At 42.0% G+C, this 22,584-nt stretch overlaps 1 protein-coding gene across 3 annotated transcripts in view; it reads left to right on the plus strand.

The window, feature by feature from the left end:
- LOC110537627 (homeobox protein PKNOX2) overlaps positions 1–22,584 on the plus strand; it is a 93,977-nt gene that overhangs the window by 43,993 nt on the left and 27,400 nt on the right. For all 3 annotated transcript variants that reach the window (XM_021623811.2, XM_021623813.2, XM_021623812.2), the window contains exons 3-4: positions 12,555–12,656; positions 15,307–15,443. In XM_021623811.2, the coding sequence (XP_021479486.2) occupies positions 12,576–12,656; positions 15,307–15,443 (218 nt within the window). In that variant the 5' untranslated portion in view covers positions 12,555–12,575. The remainder of the gene's footprint in view (positions 1–12,554; positions 12,657–15,306; positions 15,444–22,584) is intronic.

The raw sequence follows: 22,584 nt of genomic DNA on the forward strand, positions 1-22,584 counted from the left end.
AGTTGACTTTGTTTATGGCACATAGCCTTTAGCGTCACGGTTTGGTTGGTAGTGTTTATTGTTTTGTTCGTCGTCTTGTTCTAATAAAAAGAGAATGTACGCTCACCACGCTGCGCCTTGGTCCTCTTCTTTCAATGGCAGTGACACTCCCCTTGAAGTAATGCTCCAGAGATTTTGTATGATTTCCGCCAGGAGTTTTGAAAGTACTGCTCAAGGCAAAACAGGTCCCAGAAAATTGTGCACAATTGTGTACTACATCATCCATTTTGTACAAATGTTATTGCAAAAAAATATATTTTATGATATGTTACAAATTCAAATTCATACTGTGCAATATGTTATGAATTTGTAAGTGCTTAAGATCCAGACTGATTTTTTTAAGCCAGTGAATAAGCCTAGGTGTTGGGAAAATAGCCATTTTTGTCGTGAATAAAAAAGTGAAACATAAAAAAACCTAGGAGACCCCTTCCATAAACTTACACAGTAGTTATGACAACTTCCAGAGGACTTCCTCCAAACTATCAGAGCTCTTGCAGCTTGAACTGACACGTTGTCCACCCAATCAAAAGGTCAGAGAATTAATATTGTACTGAAAGCATAAGCTACAGCTAGCACTGCAGTGCATAACATGTGGAGAGTAGTTGACAAAAAAAATTGAAGACAGAGAGAGAGCTAACTATATTTCGTAGCATATGTATCTTTTACTTTCACTTTCACGTACTTAGCTAACTAGTTTAGCCTACTCATATACCCAGTTAAAACAGAGAGGGATGCTATGTCAAGGTAATCTTTTGGCTTTATTAATTTATTGCCACCGAGTGTGGCCCGCCGGTGTAACTGTTAAACTGCTTGCTGTATACTGTACTGCATGATTGTATTGGGTTTACTAGCGTGTTAGTTCTAGTAGTTACTATATGTTGACTATGACCTTAATATGGTGACAATGATGTAGGCTGTGGTTAGTGGTTATGGTATGAAAGTTTGGCTTGGAAAGTTGTTTTGTGTGTTTGCGTGTGATCAGGAGTGTTTCTGTTTAAAAACTTTTCTTAACAGAAGCAAACAAAACGAAACGGGGATGCACATACCTGAATTTGTCCAATGGAAACTTGTTTGCAACTGTTGGACTAATGATTACACCCTAGATCATCTAGATTCAGGCAAGAGTGTACAAGGCGGTATTGAATGTGTCACTGTCTGTCACCTTAATTACTTTAATTTCTCTTGACCTGTACACCTACGTTGTAAACTTTTATTTGTAGGCTAGATTGTAGCAACCTCATAATGGGTAAAGGGAAATTTTGAGTATCATCTAATAGGCTGAACCTATGGATGTTAAATTGAGCTGGGTGAATGGAATATGAATGACAGTCATCCAATATGATGTAATAGAAATAATTATTTTAAAAAAATAAAAAATGACACCGACCGCCACTGGTTGAATCACATTCAATTTTAAAAATGTATATGATGGATATTTTTTTTATTTAATTATGAAGCTTGAACAGCAGGACAGGCTTGTGAGGTAGGGCCCACGTGTATTACACCATCCATGTCACTCAGTTACAGTATTTGTCATGTACCACAACCACCACCACCTAAAGTTGTGGCCTCGCTCACTCACACGTCCACCGATAAGGAGGTATCCATTTTAAAATGGCCTTGCAGATGCAATAGCAGATAAGCTACACAATGTTACAACCGGCGTATTGCCTGTGAACATGAGAGTAGAAGAAGAAGAGAGAGAGAGGGCCACGGAAATTATTTGAAGACAGCAAACTTTTGAAGATTACGCTCCTCTCGCCGAGCTCAGGAGTTCCAATTTCAGGCAGAATTTTCAGCCTTAAATATTCCGATATTTATCAGCTTAGGGAGGAAATGCGACTGCTGTGTGTCAACTGCGGGACACGCTGCCTGCTCGGCCCTGCATCGGGCTAATAACATCAAGATGCTGGTACATTCAGAGCCGGCTTAGCACAACTCACAGAATGAAAGCTATGTGGTGTGTAGGAGGATGCACTGAAGATCTCCAAATGGAAGTCCCTCAAAGTGCTGTTTGACTGGATATGAAAGTCTATAAGGGAGGAAGGGAGAGAGGAAAAAACATGCCTAAATGTTTCAAAACAGAAAGGATTCACCTGGAAAATAATGTCAATACACAAAGAACACAATTTAGATGGTCTTTATTAGGCTGGCTAATGCATGAATGTCTTTCGGTGCACAGGAAGTTTGATTGAAAATGGCAATCTACTCTGAAATAATCTGCCTATTTTGATTGGTGTCATCAACAGAGCTCTGGAATTAAATTATTCTTATACCATAGTTCACCTGCTAGATATTCCAATATTATATTATATTTTCCCTATAAGCTTTGCCACTGAAGAAACAAATATACATTTGATCTACTGTATCTGTCAAATAACAGTAGCAAACCTTTTTAGGTTAACCCTGCAACCTACTGCTGGCTTGTCTCTGTAGTTAAGCAGAGTCGATCCTGGATGGGAGACCAGATGCTGCTGGAAGTGGTGTTCAAATAAAACATGCTTCACATGCTCCGAATACAACACTTGTAGACCTTACCATGAAATGCTTACTTATAAGTCCTTCTTGGCACACCCATCCCGTTTAGCGGGATCATTTTCGTCAACATTGCAGAGCGCTAAATTCAAATTACTCTACTAAAAATATTACATTTTCATTAAATAACAAGTGCAATATAGCAAAACACAGCTTAGCTTGTTGTTAATCCACCTGGCGTGTCAGATTTTTTTTTTTAAAAGCTCTCTCAGCAGACAAAACATCACAAACAGCTAGCAGCAAAGTAGGTTGGTAACGAAAGTCAGAAAAGCAATAAAATGAATCGCTTACCTTTGATGATCTTCGGATGTTTGCACTCACGAGACTCCCAGTTACACAATAAATGTTCCTTTTGTTCCATAAAGATTTGTTTTATATCCAAAATACCTCCATTTGGTTGGCGCGTTTTGTTCAGAAATCCACATGCTCGAGCGGTCACGAAGGGGCAGACGAAAATTCCAAATAGTATCCGTAAAGTTTGTAGAAACATGTCAAACGTTTTTTATAATCAATCAACAGGTTGTTTTTACAATAAATAATGGATAATATTTCAACCGGACCGTAGCTTGTTCAATAGGAGAGAGAGAGAAAATGTCTGCTCCAAGCTGTTGCGCATGCAAAACTCTGCTGGCACCCAGCCATCCACTGACGCGATGTGATCCTTCTCGCTCATTTTTCAGAATAAAAGCCTGAAACTATGTCTAAAGACTGTTCACACCATGTGGAAGCGATAGAGAAAGGAAACTGGTTGATATCCCTTTAAATGGAGGGAAGGCATGCAATGGAACAGAGAGGTTTCAGGAAAAACAGCACTTCCTGGTTGGATTTTCCTCAGGTTTTTGCCTGCAATATCAGTTCTGTTATACTCACAGACAATATTTTGACAGTTTTGGAAACTTTAGTGTTTTATATGCTAATCTGACAATTATATGCATATTCTAGATTCTGGGCCTGAGAAATAGGCAGTTTCATTTGGGTACGTTTTTCATCCAAACATCAAAATACTGCCCCCTACACTCAAGAGGTTGACCAACAGTGCAGTTCAAGAAAGAGTTCAGAAAATATTTACCAAAATAAACTAAAGTTAAAAATAATAAAATACCGGTACCGGTACAGGGGGTACCAGTACCGAGTCAATGTGCGGTGGTACAGGTTAGTCAATGTTATCTGTACATGTAGGTAGGGGTGAAGTGGCAATGCATAGATAATAAACAGCGAGTAGCAGCAGTGTACAAAACAAATAAATGGGGGGGAGGGGTCAATGTAAATAGTCCGGTGGCCATTTGATTAATTGTTCAGCAGTCTTATGGCTTGGGGGTAGAAGCTGTTAAGGAGCCTTTTGGTCCTAGACTTGGAGCTCCTGTAACGCTGGCCGTGCGCTAGCAGAGAAAACCGTCTTTTTTGGGCTTTCCTCTGACACTGCCTAGTATATAGATCCTAGATGGCCCCAGCTTGGCCCCAGTGATGTACTGGGCCGTCCCACTACCCTCTGTAGCGTTTTTCGTTCAGATGCTGAGCAGTTGCCATACCAGGCGGTGATGCAACCGGTCAGGATTCTCTCGAAGATGCAGCTGTTGAACTTTTTTGAGGATCTGGGGACCTATGGCAAATCTATTCAGTCTCCTGAGGGGGAATAGGTTTTGTCATGCCCTCTTCACGACTGTCTTGATGTGTTTAGATCATGATAGTTCGTTGGTGATGTGGACACCAAGGAACTTGAAAGTCTTGACCCGCTCCACTACAGTCCCGTCGATGTTAATGGGGGCTTGTTCGACCAGCCTTTTCCTGTAGTCCACGATCACCTCCTTTGTCTTGCTCAGGTTGTTGTCCTGGCACCACACTGTCTCAACGTTGTCGGTGATCAGGTCTACCACTGTTGTGTTGTCAGCAAACTTAATGATGGTGTTGGAGTCGTGTTTGGCCACGTAGTCGTGGGTGAACAGGGAGTACAGGAGGTGACTAAGTACACAACCCTGAGGGGCCCCAGTGTTGAGGGTCATCATGGCAGACGTGTTCTTGCCAGTAGGGGGAACTCATTCCTCTGGTCTAAGGAGATCCCAATGCCCCAGGGCAGTGAAGGGGAAATTGCCCTGCGTAGGGTGCCTTCTTTCAGATGGGATGTTAAATGGGTGTCCTGACTCTCTGTGGTCATAAAAAAAATCCCATGGCACTTATCGTAAGAGTGTGCGTCTTAACCCCGGTGTCATTGCTAAATTTCACACCTGGCCCCATTCCATCATGGCCACCTAATCACCCTCTCATTCTTAATAAGCATATATAACTCCTGACCTCTCCACCATGATAGCTGGTGTGTGGTGAGCTTTTTGGCACAAAAAATGGCTGTCGTGCATCACCCAAGTGAGTGCTACATATTGGTGTTGGAAGAGGTGAGTGTTTCACCTCAGACTATGTAAAGCACTTTGAGCACCTACTGTAGGTGGAAAGGTGCTATATAAATCTAATAAATTAATGTTAGCTAACGTTCGTGAATTATTTACCCTGTTGAACGCGTCTGCACTTTATCCAGATTTTATCCAGTTTTTAGGTTTTGCAATTTTGTGTGAAACATGTATATTCCTCTCCTTTTCATCCCAGGGTAACGTGTACCCTATTTAGAAAAAAACAACCTAATTATAATAAGAGCTTTTAGATATGCTAATAAGGTTATTTGCATGCAAACCATTTGCCTTTAGGGAATTACACAAATTTCACCACACTATAGTAGTCTCATCAACATCCATAGTCAAATCTTTAATCTAATTTTAAAAAGCAGGACAGAATGCAATCACATCTGAATCTGTAATATCCAAACAATCATTTGCATAAATACAAAGAAAACAAGAATTGGAGTCAGATTGGGCGACTGATGCTGTTGTATATGGACGGAAAATACTCCTGGGAAATGGTAGGGTGTTTTTTATGTTTTTGTGGCACATTTAAATGTATGAAGGACATTATCACAAAATCTACTAAAAAACTATGTCACTAGGAAGTAGCATTTATCATTCAAGGTCATTTTGACTTATAACTGCATTATATGCTCTCATACATTCATATAGGGTCTTATAAGGACCTATTCGTCTTTATAATGCATGATGCTTTTTGTTTGATGCATGAATGAATCTATAGCCTTAATGCATTCATAAAAAGTGTTAAAATGAGCTGTGAGCTATTATGAATGCTTATAAGAAGCCTTATATTGCACTATGTGGCATTATAAACAGGTGGTTCATAGATAGTGTTACCCAAAATTCAATGGACATTATTGCACTATGCAAACTTGTCAGACATGAGTTAATTAACTTCTACAGTTCTTTGCTGGATTCATCAATACAATTTCACCATCGGGGGTGAAGACAAAACAAATCAATCTGCAACAAAGTCTCTCCCTCAGCAGTATCTGTGCAGTGACCTCTGCTGAACTTATGTCTATAACAATGTCTATGATCGTTCTTCACCGAGCGACAGCATCAAAACCATCCACATTGGGCTTCTTAGGTATTACCCCCACATTTTGTGTGTGTGTGCATGAGTGTGTGTGTGTGTGTGAATGTCGATGTGTGTGTGTGTGTGTGTGTCTTTCAAATGGTAATAGGATGAATGCTAAGGAGGAGAGGTTGAAGAAGGCTAGGCCCCGTGATGTGAGCCTCTTCCTAGCCCGGGGGCTATGAGGCCGGAGGGCCGCTGTTAGGCCCACCCGCCTCGGGCTGTACGGTGTGGCGTATGTGTGTGTGGTGCCCACTTATATGTTTCTGTGCATGTGTATGTGTACGATGTTGTAAGTGTGTAAGCGTGTGTGTGTGCAAAAGTGTGTGTGGTGCCTTTCTCTCTCACATGTTGAATACCCACCAAGGCCTCCTCTCCTCTTACCTTTTGCATTGCAAATCTACCTCTAAGAATGAGCAGTAATTGGATACCCATATTCATCTGTGTTATTGCTATGACTTAGGACATTAAGATGCATGATATTTGGACTACGTGTCACCTCCGAAGCAAATGTTATTCATTGCATTTCATGGTCATGTCCGTAACCAGGAAACTCGGTAACGGGATGGAGAAAATGGAACGGGGAGGGCAGCCCTTTGGCTCAGGCAAATGTTGTGGTTGTAGTCTCTCAGTGGTTTTCTCCTTCATGATCCTCAATGCGCAATTGAAATCAAAACTACAAAATCAATAGTAAACTGCCACATTCAGACATGTTCTTAATTAACATTGGACACTGAGAAAACCAACGGGGATCAGTCTCTAAGTCAGGCATTGTGCAGCATGTGTGGCATCGATCTTGAAGTCAACCTGTGTTATGCTGTTGATAGTTTGTCAGTATGTGTGTGCTTAGAAAGGATCGTGCAACATCCTCAAACACATGGTTTCCTTACCCGACTTTTGTGTAAAGCCACTCGTGAGAGTATTCTGATGAAGTGTGTGTGCTGTAAACACTCATCTGACCACATTCCCTTGACTGCAGGCATCACCTGTTTTCTGTTTGCTGGGAAACTTAGCAGAGCTGTGTTCACGAGTGCCCAATCGCTGTGTGTCAGACATGTCACTGGAGGTCTTTGCACTTCAAAGATTCTGGCTAATTTCTTACCAACACTTCTTATTTAGCTGTTTGTTTTTGGTGGGGGAGTTAATTGTTTAAATACCGCGGCTGATAGTTGGTAGAAATCTGACTCAGTCTTATCAAAAGAGGAACAGGAATGTGTGTGTGGTGGTGTGTGTACGTATTTGAGCGCAAGTGTTAGAGAAAACGAGAAAGAGAGAGAGTGACAATATTTTCTGTTTGCAGAAACCGAGGAATTCAGAGCCAGCCAGCTACATGAGCAGCTTTGACACTGTAGTGCTTTCCCCCTCCCCAGCCAGCCTCATCAATAGCCTGGACCCAGGAGCTAACGATTGTTGTCCGAGGTCATGTCAAGAATTATCGATGACATCTTTCACCTTTCCTCAGCCAGGGCTCTCAAGGAGCAGGAGGCCTCCTGTTAAGGCTCATCGATCGAACTTAACGTTCCTGCCACATAGTTAGACATGGGCCCTGTTCCAATACCTCAGAAATGCATCCTTCTTTCGTTCCTTCCTACCTTCCTTTAAGTAATCACGGATCTGAAAGGGTTGGATTGGAGAAGGTGTGGATGGTATACAGTAAGATGTGATGTGATTAAGTCAAGTGTGGATGGTTTTGGACTTAATCACATCAAATGTGACCGGATATGGATTTTCTATCAATACCAAGGGTAATGGTGTCAAACTGTGGTTAGGCCACTGACAGGCTTTGTGCCAATATGATGTAGGCCAATTGTATGCTTTAGAATGGAAATATTTGTGGTGTGCTCTTTGTTAAACGCATAACCTTTCCTACATTGGGTCCTCAAACAACTGGCACGTACTTAGTGGTTCATGGTGTAGCCATATTCCTCATAGTTGGTCCAGCGAGGGTCTTAAAGTGGAATTACTTACTGGTACTGACCAGTGGTGCTTTGGGAAAGGGGAAAATGTGTCCCTACCATTCTACAAGGAATGTTTTGTTGTCCATTTGGGTGTTATATTTGACCTGATAAAAATACAGGTCCTGTTAATTGACCACTTGGTTGTCCCCCAGAGTGTGTGTGTGTGTATTTACGGGTGCATGTAATGTGATTGTGTTAGGTAGCCTACTGCATTCCTTGAGGAATGGGAGACTTGATAGATCACTTAAAATACTGTGCAATAATTGGAATTGCTTTATCTTTTAATATATATATTTTTTACAACCTTTATTTAACTAGGCAAGTCAGTTAAGAACAAATTCTTATTTTACAATGACAGCCTACTGGGAAACAGTGGGTTAACTGCCTTGTTCAGGGGCAGAACGACAGATTTTTTACCTTGTCAGCTTAGGGATTCGATCCAGCAATCTTTCGGTTACTGGCCCAACGCTCTAACCACTAGGCTACCCTCATTATAATCCACATAATAATTCACATTTCCTGCTGCTGCAAGATTATGTTCCTACTGTGTAATTTTCCATTTAATTACCAACCCTGCATTTGCAATTAAAATGAGGACCAATAAATGGGGACATATCTTTTAGGCGATACCACTTGGAACGAGAACACAAGCCAGGAAGAGAAATCAGTATACAAATCACACTCACACACACCCATCATCCTCAATTTGTATGATTTGGACCAGAGCTCATCAGATTAACTAAAATGTGCAATTTCAGAGCCAGGATCCATTCTGGGGGTGGTTGTACAAAAATACCTTAGAAGATGTGAGGTGAGCTGCGAACCTTTTGGAGGACATAGGTGTCGATAGAGAGTTAATAATATCATTAGCAAGATGTTGTGTTGAGTTATTTGGGGGGCTGGCTGAGTTGACGGGTGGTTGTGTTTTAGAGCCTCCCGGGGCACTTTTCCACACACGTTGGTGCCAGGCCGGGTCCTAGGATAGGATGGGATGAGCTCACTGGTGGAGTGCGCCCGTCATCTGTGTCTCCTTGTTTGTGTCTGGGGGAGGGATGAGAAGCCGTCCGCACCACTTCCTCTCTTGTCTGACTTCTTGGGTCCTTGTGCTGTCTTGTGCACTTGTGTCCCCTCAAACTCAAAGACACTGTTTCTATTCAGAGTAGAGCAGGGGAATTCTTTATGGAAATGGTGACTGCGTATAATATACAGATGTAAGATCTTAATTTGACCACCCTGTTGCAGAAGATCTTTCCTGTAATGCAGGACATTTTAAACTTGTAGTGTATTTGAGGTTTATAAATGCTTCTGAAGTTTGTAATTTATTTGATTTCCCCTTAGGACACATGTATCAACCCCTACAAAAATGTCCATTAGGCGTAATTATAATCCACATAATAATTCACATTGCCTGCTGCTGCAAGATTATGTTCCTACTGTGGCAAACTGGCTCAAATTGAGATCCTACATCTGTATGGCTGTTTTTTAAAGTACATTTTACACTGTCTCAGTTATTTGCATGGAAGCATGGGTATTTGTGCCCTGTTTGTGCCCTTTCTGCCTGTATAATAGAGTTGAAATGGTTCAGTCCAATGCGACTCCCTGTGTCGAGCCGTGTTTTGGTATGACTCACAATCTCAATCTGATTTAACTCCTAGACCTCTCTGGCTGTTAACAATTATACCTGCCAAGTTCAGACTTCTTAGTAAGCATGACAAATACTGTATCATCTATTCCACAGTACCGCTCCCAATCTTCCTGTAACCACACCAGCAATTAATATGATTCATACCCTACCATCCAAAGGGCCCTTCATGCTCATGACTATACATGCTGTTTCACTGATGTTGTGCCTTACATGGGAATCATGTCTGTGTGTGTGGTGTGTGTGTGTGTGTGTGTGTGTGTGTGTGTGTGTGTGTGTGTGTGTGTGTGTGTGTGTGTGTGTGTGTGTGTGTGCACACGTGTATGTGTTTTCTCGCATGTGTGTGTGTTAACTCCAGAGACCCTATAACTCCATCAGGTACAGTACACAACCCTGCGGGACTTCCCCAGTTCTGGACAATAGCAATTAGTCCACCGACTGGAGCTTTAATTGGACACTGGTTGGCTTAGTTTCATAACTACAACCTACCATCCACTACATGAGGAAAACAAGGGCACTGATCCCTTATTGTGTGTTATCTTGTTAAGTGTTATTATAATGTCACCTGTTCTGTAATATTGCAGGTCCATTTTTGCATTGCTTTTTCACTTTGTGAGGTGCTATGTAGTTTAGCATTTTACGAGAGAGAGAGAGAGAGAGAGAGAGAGAGAGAGAGAGAGAGAGAGAGAGAGGGAGAGAGAGAGAGAGAGAGAGAGAGAGAGAGAGAGAGAGAGAGAGAGAGAGAGAAATCATAGCAGCACCTGGCGGTTGTCTGGGGCAGTCATAGACCAGACAACTGCTGCGCACTCATTCTCAACACAAGATGCATATTACATACTGTACAGCAAGTTAATCATTTTCTGGATCAACTGTATGCGAAAGAGATGTGTCACGCTGCACAAGGCAAATGGTTGTCACACCAGATACTGGTTTTCTGATCCGCGCACTCTCCCTCAACCTGATCAAGGCAAAGGAGATGATGTGGACTACAGGAAAAGGATGATCGAGCACACCCCCATTCTCATCTACGGGGTTCCTTGGTGTCCACATCACAAACAAACTAACATGGTCCAACCACACCAAGACAGTCGTGAAGAGGGCACGACAAAACCTTTTCCCCCTCAGGAGACTGAATAGATTTGCCGTAGGTCCTCAGATCCTCAAAAGGTTCTACAGCTGCACCATTGAGAGCATCCTGACTGGTTGCATCACTGCCTGGTATGGCAACTGCTCGGCCTCTAACCACAAAGCACTACAGAGGGTAGCGTGAACGGCCCAGTACATCACTGGGGCCAAGCTTCCTGCCATCCAGGACCTCTATACCAGGTGGTGTCAAAGGAAGGCCCTAAAAATTGTCAAGGACTCCAGCCACCTAACTCATAGACTGTTCTCTCTGCTACCGCACGGCAAGTAGTACCGGAGTGCCAGTCTAGGCCCAAGATGCTTCTAAACAGCTTCTACCCCCAAGCCATAAGACTCCAGAACATCTAATCAAATGGCTACCCAGACTATTTGCATTGCCCCCCCCCCCCACCCCCTCTTTTACGCTGCTGCTTCTCTCTGTTATTATCTATGCATAGTCACTTTAATAACTTTACCTACATGTACATATTACTTCAATTACCTTGACTAACCGGTGCTCCCGCACATTGACTTTAATGCTGCTCTTTAATTACTTGTTCATTTTATTTCTTATTCTTTTTCATATTTTTGAACTACATTGTTGGTTAGAGGCTTGTAATTAAGTATTTCACTGTAAGGTATTGTTGTATCTGTGATCAACAGATGCATATCTGTATTCCCAGTCATGTGAAATCCATAGATTAGGCCCTAATATATTTATTTCAATTGACTGATTTCCTTACATGAACTGTACCTCAGTAAAATCTTAGAAATTGTTGCATGTTGTATTTATACTTTTGATCAGTGTACATAGAAACGCACCAAGCATGGTAAAAGTGAAAGTGGCACGGATAAACCACCCACTAAAGCTGATTAGGTAAATACCTGGGTGTTCATAACACTTCCCAGAGTAGGAGTGTTGATCTAGGATCATGTCCCCCCCTGTCAATGTAGTCTTATTCATCATGGTCTACAAAGCATAACTGTAGCTCTCCTACTCTGAGATGCTTTATGAATACAGGGCCTGACCCTGGACCAGCAAGTAGACACTTCTTATATATATATATATTTTTTTAACTAGGCAAGTCAGTTAAGAGCAAATTCTTATTTACAATGTCAGCCTACCCCAGCCAAACCCGGACGACACTGGGCCAATTGTGCGCCACCCTTTGGGACTCCCAATCACAGCCGGATGTGATACAGCCTGGATTCAAACCAGGGACTGTAGTGACACCTCTTGCACTCAGAGTGCCTTAGACCGCTGCGCCACTCAGGAGACCAAGACCTGATGTTTAAATGACAATGTACTCATTCATTTAATAGACTTTTTTTTCTCCCCTTTTTCACCCCAATTTCATGGTATCCAATTGGTAGTTACAGTCTTGTCTCATCGATGAGGTCAAGAGCCGTCTTGTCCTCCGAAACACAACCCAACCAAGCCGCAGTGCCCACTGAACCCAGATGCCAGCCGCACCAATGTGTCGGAGAAAACACCGTACACCTGGCGACCATGTCAGCGGCACTGCGCCTGGCCCGCCACAGGAGTCACTAGTGTGCGATGGGACAAGGACATCCCTGCCGGCCAAACCCTCCCCTAACCCGGACGACGCTGGGCCAATTGTATGCCGCCCCATGGGTTTCCCGGTCGCGGCCGACTGCGACAGAGTTTGGACTCGAACCCTGAATCTTTAGTGGCACAGCCTTAGACCACTGCGCTACTCGTGAAGCGATAATGTACTCTTAACACTATGTGTGTTTGTGTCCCCCTGCAGGTCTCCATGTGAATCTGTCCCATGATGCAACATGTGTCCCCAGCACTAACAATGATGGCCACTCAGAGCGTTCCTCCACCATCGTACCAGGAGAGCCAACAGGTCAGTACACCACTAGTAGTCAGCTCAGGGTTGGGGTCAAAGCTGTTTTTATTTCAGTCAATTAAGGAAATGGGATTAGAATGTAAATAATCAATTGAAAATTCCTTGCAGAAAACATTCTAGAGTTTATTTGTCTTAAGTCAAATGCACTTCCTAACAAACATTGTTGTAAGAGTTTAAAGTATAGGCTAGACTTAACTGCAGATCTAGGAGAAGTTTACCCTACCTCAATGTCAACAGACCAACAGGGCAAATCCACCACTTTTCAACTTCATTGTCATTATCTCCAACACAATAACAGTGTGAAAATGCTGTTTTTTTAAGTTTTGTAGAAAAAAATATATAAAGTAAATCATTATACCCGATGAAATCACCCTAAGTTAAAACATTTCAAAAAGATTGATTTTCAAACGCTATAAGATTTTTGTATTTATTAGGGATCCCTTTTAGCTGCTTCCAAGGCATTTTTTTTTTATCCTCTTTTTCCTCTTATCTTTTTAATCACAGTTCATAGAAACGCCCCATTTTCACATACACTACCGTTCAAAAGTTTGGGGTCACTTAGAAATGTCCTTGTTTTTGAAAGAAAAGCAAATGTTTTTTGTCCATTAAAATAACATCACATTGATCAGAAATACAGTGTAGATATTGTTAATGTTGTAAATGACTGTTGTAGCTGGAAACGGCAGAATTGTTATGGAATATCTACCTAACCTTAACCTGTCACCATTTGTAAGGTTGTTACATGTGTTGCCCAGAAAAGGGAATGATTTCACTGTAGTCCCAAGTAGATGGTTTAGATGTTCAATAGCTGTCAACTACATTTCAACTAGATTTTTGTTTTAGATTCCGTCTCTCACAGTTGAAGTGTACCTATGATAAAAAAATGACAGACCTGTAATCCTTTGTAAGTAGGAAAACCTGCAAAATCAGTGTATCAAATACTTGTTCTCCCCACTGTATATATATATATATATATATATATATATATATATATATATATGGCCACTCGTGTATATATATATATATATATATATATATATATATATATATATATATATATATATATATACATACACATTGCCGTTTAAAAGTTTGGGGTCACTTAGAAATGTCCTTGTTTTTGAAAGAAAATACATAGTTAATATTGTAAATGACTATTGTAGCTGCAAACGGCAGATTATTTAATGGAATATCTACATAGGCGTACAGAGGTCCATTATCAGCAACCATTACTCCTGTGTTCCAATGGCACGTTGTGTTAGCTAATCCAAGTTTATAATTTTAAAAGGCTAATTGATCATTAGAAAACCCTTTTGCAATTAAGTTAGCACAGCTGACAACTGTTGTTCTGATTATAGAAGCACTCAAACTGGCCTTTAGACTAGTTGAGGATCTGGATCATCAGCATTTGTGGGTTCGATTACAGGCTCAAAATGGACAGAAACAAATAACTTTCTTCTGAAACTTGTCAGTCTATTTCAAAACTCGATCCTCCAGAAAGTGGAGAGCAACACTTATGCAGTTCTACTACGTGATATTTTTTCAAAATAGATGCATTAGACAGGATTACCTAAACATACTGACCAGCTCAAATAGACAGAAGCGTGCTATATTGCTGACAAATCCATACTGATCTCTCGGCATGTCCAGCCCACTCATTATCTCAGGCAATCATAGCTAGCGGGAAGGTTGCTCACTTTTTCTGTTGCTTAACAAATGGCATACAAGTTTGTTATGAAGGCACATGAAAGTTCACATGTTCCAGTAAAAAGTTTACTTTCAAATGGCTTTCCTGTGATGTAGTGACCCGCGACATACGCCTAGTTACCTGACACGAGTCACATATGATGTTGAAAAGAGCCAGAATTGCCCTTTAACCTTATCCTAGCTAAGCAGTATCATAGAGAAGGAAGTAGAGCAGGTTCAATCAGAGCCTCACCATCCCCCTCCCTGTCTCCACTCTACCACTGTCTCCTTCCGCCCAGAGGATTAGTGACAGGGGAGAGCTCCCAAGCCACAGTCAGTGCAGGCAACAAAATGCAAATGAGAGCTAGTTAAGTGTGAAGAAGCTAATTTATTTCCCATTTGGAGCCGAGATTAAGATGCTTCCTCCCCAAACCAACACAGGGGGGATGGAGGACCCATTTCCTTCTCTCCAAAGGCTGAGGGGGAAAAGGAGATGAGAGGAGGGGATGGGGTGGGAGAAGGAGAAAGAGGTGGGGGAAGGGGATCGCACGATTGAAGAGATGCATTGTACACATCCAGACCATCACATCAAAATAACACGCCCATCTTTCATAGGCCATGCGGAAAGTTCAAGCTGGTGGGCTGTCCACTCTCATGTAGTTCACAGTATCTGATCATGTGTGTTTGTGTGCCTGCTAGAGATGAGATAGTGGAACACAAAACCAGTTTTCTAAGTAGAAAGCCCAGCCAGAAGAGGGCTAATGCACATACAGATCTGGGACCAGGCTACCAGTGTATGCAGTTGACTGTGGTTCTGATTGCATGAACAGATCTGGGACCAGGCTACCAGTCTATGCAGTTAACTGTGGTTCTGAGTTAGCTAATGCACAGACAGATCTGGGACCAGGCCTACCGTTCTATGTATTGAAGTTCACTGTGGTTCTGTTTGCTCTGCCCTCAGATGACGGGCACCACCCAACAGAACTCCAAGGCCCAACAGGTCCACATCTCAGCATCCTCAGAAACTGGGAATAACCCCATCAATGTGACCCTTGACCCCCAGGCCCAGCTGGAGTCAGATAAGCGGGCCGTTTACAGGTAAGACGTGGTCTCAGAGCATACATTTGTGCAATATACTGTACATTTTCTGTGCTATATACTGTAAATTCTCTCTGTTAGTTAATTCAAACTAAGCTCTCCAAAAAGTGGTAAGGCAAAACTCCCTTGAGGAGATTTTGAGAATCATCAGGCTTTTAAAAGGACACTTGTAAACAGACGCACGCACCCACTCCTGCATGGATGCACACACACACACACACACACACACACACACACACACACACACACACAATGCTAAGGTAAGATTGAGCACGATGATGGTTGGTTTTCTGTATTTTCTCCAGGGCACTGGGTTTTGTGTAACCTATTGTGTGGTACATAATGTGTAAGGAATTATCTTTTCAAGTGCAGTATCACAATTAGGAAATCCTTGTAAGAGTAATTAAGTGAATAGACAGTTGCTGCCAACTGAAAACTAAACATACATTTTGAAAAACATCCTCCTCTCCCAACTCATCACTTGAATATTAATGTACTTTCATAATGGGCTTTTATTATCTGTTAATGAAGAACATTATTCACAGAACACAGAAATGTGTAATATGTTCAGCAATCTCCCAATGAGAAATCATGCTCCAGCAACAAACCGCTATTTTTGTGCTACTAAGAAAAATACATCTTCTCCCCAATACCGTCTTCAGCAAACTCTATGATGACACTGCATGCTCTTTGTTCGGCTCACTGCCCTGGCTCCTTGGCTCTCCCCTAGTGTGGTTATCCACTGCTCTTGTCTGAGTGTGCTCTTGGCCCCATGGTTGGCCGGCTCAGGCCCCTTAGGCGAGTGCTGTGAAGGCCTCGCCAAGCCTGGGGCAGAATTTCTAAGCTCCTCTGAGATACAAGGCTTCTCTTTGATGTGAGCAGCCAGCCTGAGAGGGGCTGTGGGCACTGGAAAAGACACTCAGCCCTAGGCCCATGCTGCCTGTTCACTCATTATATTCCCTCCTGAAAACACACTCACAGGCGGGCTCGCAGCCATGCTCACGCACACGTGAACTCACACACACACACACACACACACACACACACACGCACACACACACACACACACAAACGTATGTACAGTATATTCATGCACACATACACACACACACACCGCTAACCCTACCACTTGAAGGATTTGAAACTGAAAGCAAAAAGGGGCTTCAAAACGTTGCCTTTTCTTCCTCTTTGACACTTCCAAATGTTCTTACAACATTCTAAACATCCACAGGCGGAGGAGACAGCTTCCTGTCTCCCACTTTATTGATCATCTCCTGTAGTGTGCTCACACCATGCGGCAGCACAACACACAACACATGCTGCTGCAATGACAAAAGCTAACTCGACAGATATATTGTGGGTTAAATCAAATCAGAAATGAACATATTCTGTTTGTGCCAATTGATGAACACATGTTGGAAACCTTCTTGGATTAAAGACAGAATGCTTGTTTTTATATTTGGATGGCCTTGATGACAAAATGCTGTGCTATAATTAATAAAAGATGCAACTTGATACGCAACTTTAAAGCATGTGTTCAATGAGTCAAATGTAGCCTCCAAAGCCATTGTCTCGACTCCCTCCCACTACTGTCAATGATGCAAGGAAAACTTATACTGTACATTCTCATTCCAAAAAAAGCTGCTCCTCCCCTGTTCCGCACTGTTCCAATTCTCCGCCGCCATTTGGGGGTTGGAAAGTTTTCAAAGTGATACCAGAGTTTGAATTAGCATCCCTGTAATTTATCCAGGAAGTTTGCAGCATCTCTCCCTTATTAATGTTTGTGCACACGTCAGTTCTTTTCGCTAATGGCCTGGATAGTGAGTTTGTTGTGCGCGGAGAACCTGTCTAGCTCCTCTATTCTCTTTGACGAGTCCTCGCTTAATTATTACAGGCGGAATCAACTTGTGATAGCTGTAATTAGCCTAACGAGTTATGACGCTCCCGATGAAGAAGCGCTAGATCGGGCTTGTCTTATTAGCGAGCTAGCAGGCGGTCTGTTTTCCAGAGGTCGCTCCACTATGCCCAACTGATGGGGGCTGAACGAGAGGCATATTTTTTTATTTGTTGTGTACGTCTTTGTAAGTGAAATGTTGGTTGGGGAGATTTTTAGCTACTTTGTTTTGATATGTAAAACAGTAGTAAAACTTAGAGGAACTGTTTGTTTGCTTGTTTCACACGGAAAACAGGAACACACAGTATCTCACAGAATCAATGTGGCAACTATTTCCGCCTTCATGGGTGGGTATATTGAGAAAATGTTCTGTACATTAAGAAGTTGAAATACATGCAGTGAACTTGAAATCTACAGTGCTTTTCCACATTTTGTTGTGTTAGAGCCTGAATTTAAAATGTATTTATGTCACTGGCCTACACACAAGACCCCATAATGTCAAAGTGGAATTATGTTTTTAGAAAATCTTACAAATTAATAAAAAATAAAAAGCTGAAATTTCTTGAGTCAATAGGTGTTATGGCAAGTCTGAAAGTTCAGGAGTAAAAATGTGCTTCACAGGTCATATAATAAGTTGCATGGACTCACTCTTTGTGCAAAAATAGTGTTTAATAAGATTTTTGACTGACTACCTCATCTCTGTACCCCACACATACAATTATCTTTAAGGTCCCTCAGTCGAGCAGTGAATTTCAAATACAGATTCAACCACAAAGACCAGGGAGGTATTCCAATGCCTCTCAAAGAAGTCCACCTATTGATAGATGGGTAACATTTTTAAAAAAACAGACAATGAATATCCCTTTGAGCATGGTGAAGTTGTTAATTACCCTTAAGGATGGTGTATCAATACACCCAGTCACTACAAAGATACGTGCGTCCTTCCTAACTCAGTTGTCGGAGAGGAAGGAAACTGCTCAGGGATTTCACCATGAGGTTGTCATGGAAATTCTTACACAGGGACACTCAAAGTCAATCTTAAATTAATCATCCTTTATTTGTCAGTGCGCTGGAGAGGTTCCAACCAACTCAATGCACCATAGTACACATGTCAATCAGGAGCTCCCCCTGGGAAGTATCAGCAGTTGTCTTATATATGGCTTTGCATGGTTTTGCATAATTATTTAATCATTACCATTTGGTTTCATTCATGTGACTGACCAATACTGGTTCATAACATGTCACAGACCAATACCTCACGAGGCTTCTTCTCTCTATGCTGAGACCTTAAAACGGAGAAATCCTTCATTCGTTCTCAAAACAAGGTCTGGGCGTACTTCCAAATTGTAGATACTGATAAGTGAGGATTCGTTAAGTCAGTCACTTGCATGAACACAGAAATTGTTTATTAGAACAGCACATGAATAAAACACAGAAATTAGTTATAAGAAAAGCACAAACATTACAATTCCCATTACAAGGCCAATGGTGACTTTAAAACAGTTACAGTTTGATGGCTGTGATAGGAAAAACTGAGGATGAATCAACAACATTGTAGCTACTCCATAACACTAACCTAAATGACAGAGTGAAAAGAAGGAAGCCTGTACAGAATAAAAACAGAGTGAAAAGAAGCAAGCCTGTACAAAACACCTGTTTGCAATAAGGCAATAAAGTAAAACTGCAAACAAACTGGCAAAGAAATTAACTTTATGTCCTGAATACAAAGTGTTATGTTTGGGGCAAATCCAACACAACACATCAATGAGCACTCAAGGGTGTGAATACTTATGTAAATGAGATATTTCTGGATTTCATTTTCAATACATTTGCAAAAAGTTGTAAAAAAATATTTTCACTTTGTCAATATGGGGTATTTGTTTGTAGATGGGTGACAATTCTTATTTTTTTTAATCCATTTTGCCTTCAGGCTGTAACACGACAAAATGTGGAATAAGTCAAGGAAGATTAATACTTTCTGAAGGCACTGTACAGAATGGTTGACAAAATGAACCACAAAAGTCCCATATTTGTCATACATCCTCAATCTCAAAATGGTAAGCAAACAGCGTTACATGCTATAACACTTATTATTTTCAACCTTTGACATTGGTGCCATCCTATTTCTAATGGGCCCAAATTGCAGTCCAAAGCCCTGTATGTGGTGTGTCACTCTACACCGTAGTGGGTCTTGGCTGAAACCTGCTAATGCTGATCCGCCCGAGACATAGCCTCGTTATTGTTATTTATTGTGTTACTATTCTTCTATTTTTGTTTGTTCATTTTCTTAATTTTTAACTCTACATTGTAGGGACAGGGCTAGTAAGTAAGCATTTCATGGCAAAGACTACACCATGTGACAAATGCAATTTGAAGTGTGTGTTTGCTGCCACTTATTGAACTCCAGTGGGTGGACGGATTCACAGGGAAGCGAGGAATGAGAGGGTATGTGTGTGTTTGTGTGTTAGCGAGCACACACGTGTGTGCATCCACAGAGCAAAGTGGCGCAGCGGCGAGGCAGAGACATTCCGTATCATACACTATGGGAACGCTTTTAATTTGACAGTGCCCTGGGATGGGGCATGCAGGATGTCTGCGCACAGACTTCAGTAATGCACCATAAAGTCTGTTTACCTTCACCGCTGTGAAGCTCTCACCGCTATTTTGTCTCCCGTCTGACCGCTCCCACCATCCTTAATGACCAGCGCTGTTTGATGGCGCAAAGCTAGCCACCCGTGTTCCTTAAAAAAAAGGCTTCCCTTCGAGAGTTCAGCGGGCTGGTTGCAAGGTGTTTGTGTCAGAGCCCACTGGTTTATTGGCATGGTCAGTCCGATCTCTGGTTGGTTCCTCGCCGTTTGACTTGACTGAGAAGGTTGAGAGAGGAAGGGCTGCAGGATATTTGTGAGGGAGTTTCTCAAGCGATTTTAACTTTGATATTGTTACGGATACAGAGAACTGGGTACTTGTGGAAGTAAGCATCTTTCGATAATGTTAATCACAGGAACATTAACGACCACAGCTGATATGACTGAATAGATTTAAACGGCCTGGACAGTTTGAATGGTGAATACAAACTATAACTTGAAATGAGTAACATGAAAAGATTACACTGGCTTAACTCGATCAATGAAAGTGTCACGCTCTGATGATAGGAAGGTGACACACCAGCCCATCTGCCTCCGTCTCCCATGAGTCCACTTGCTCTCTACAACTGGACTGTGACAGAGACAGAGAATACAAGCACGCAGGCAGATATGCGCACACGCACTCACGCACGCACACACGCACACACACTTCAGATCTCACATACCGCAGACACTACACCCTGTGCTGGCTTTGCCCATCTATCCCGCATTGCAGGTGATGGAGGGAGGATGGACCAACAATGGATAAATCAAATCAAATCAAATTGTATTGGTCACCTACAGATGGTTAGCAGATGTTATTGTGAAATGCTTATGCTTCTAGATCTGACAGTGCAGCAGTATCTAACAGGTAATATCTAAGAATTCCACAACAAAACCTAATATCTAACAAATTCCACAGCAAAACCTAATAGCTAACAAATTCCACAGAAAATCCTAATACACACAATCTAGTAAAGGAATAGGATGAGAATATATAAGTATAAAATATATGGGTGAGCAGTGACAGAGCGGCTAAGATGCAATAATTATTAAAGAATAGATAGTGAAGTATACAGTATACATTACAGTATATACATACAGTATGAGATGAGTAATGCGTGATATGTAAACATTCTTAAAGTGGCATTATTAAAGTGACTAGTGTTCCATTTATTAAAGTGGCCAAAGATATCAAGTCTGTAGGTAGGCAGCCACCTCTCTGTGCTAGTGGTGGCTATTTAACAATCTGATGGCCTTGAGATCTGATGCACCTGTACTGACCTCGCCTTCTGGATGGAAGCGGGGTGAAGAGGCAGTGGCTCGGGTGGTTATTGTCCTTGATGATCTTTTTTGCCTTCCTGTGACATCGGGTGTTGTAGGTGTCCTGGAGCCTTGCGGTTGTAGGCGGTGCAGTTGCCGTACCAGGCGGTGATACAGCCCGACAGGATGCTCTCAATTGTGCACATGTAAAAGGTAGTGAGGGTTTTCGGTGACAAACCACAAAGAAGTTGTTTAATTTGTCTGGAAGCAAGATGTCGATGTCCTTCGACAGGGCTGGGTTTCTTTTTGTAATTCGTGATTGTCTTGTAGACCCTGCCACATACGTCTCGTGTTTGATCCTTTGAATTGCGACTCCACTTTGTCTCTATACTGACACTTTGCTTGTTTGATTGCCTTACAGAGGGAATAACTACACTGTTTGTATTCAGCCATATTTCCAGTCACCTTGCCATGATTAAATACGGTGGTATGTGCTTTCAGTTTTGCTCGAATTCTGCCATCAATCCATGGTTTCTGGTTAGGGAAGTTAATGGTCACAGTGGGTACAACATGCTCACTGAGTCAGCATATACGTCAATGTTATTATCTGAGGCTACCATGAACATATCCGATTGGTCAGACCAGCGTTGGATAGACCTACACCCGGGCGCTTCCTTTTTTAGTTTCTGCCTATAGGAGGGGAGCAACAAGATGGAGTTATGGTCAGATTTTCTAAAATGAGGGCAGGGGAGGGCCTTGTAGGATTGTGGAAGTTAGAGTCACAATGGTCAAGCGTGTTACTCGCTTGTGTGCAGCAATCAATATTCTGATAGAATTTAGGTAGCCTTGTTCTCAAATTATCTTTGTTAAAATACCCAGCTACAATAACTGCAGCCTCAAGATATATGGTTTCCAGTTTGCATAAAGTCCAGTGAAGTTCCTTGATGGCAGTCTTGGTGTCCGCTTGCAGGGGGATATACACGGCTGTGACCGAGGAGAGTTCTCTTGGGAGATAATATGGTTGGCATTTGATTGTGAGGAATTCTGGGTCAGGTGAACAAAATGACTTGAGTTCCTGTATGTTGTTACAATTACACCATGAGTCGTTAATCATGAAACATACACCCCCACCCTTCTTCTTACCAGAGAGATGTTTATTCCTGTCGGCGCGATGCACTGAAAATCCCTTTGGTTGTATGGACTCCGACAGCATGTCCCCAGCTAGCCATGTTTCCGTGAAACAGAGCATGTTACAATCCTGGATATCTCTTTGGAATGCAACCCTTGCCCTGATTTCATCGACTTTGTTAACTAGGGACTGGACATTAGCGAGTAATATACTCGGAAGCGGTGGGTGGTG

This window comes from Oncorhynchus mykiss, chromosome 12 (genome assembly GCF_013265735.2).
Source record: "Oncorhynchus mykiss isolate Arlee chromosome 12, USDA_OmykA_1.1, whole genome shotgun sequence".
In the NCBI taxonomy this organism is placed as follows: domain Eukaryota; kingdom Metazoa; phylum Chordata; class Actinopteri; order Salmoniformes; family Salmonidae; genus Oncorhynchus; species Oncorhynchus mykiss.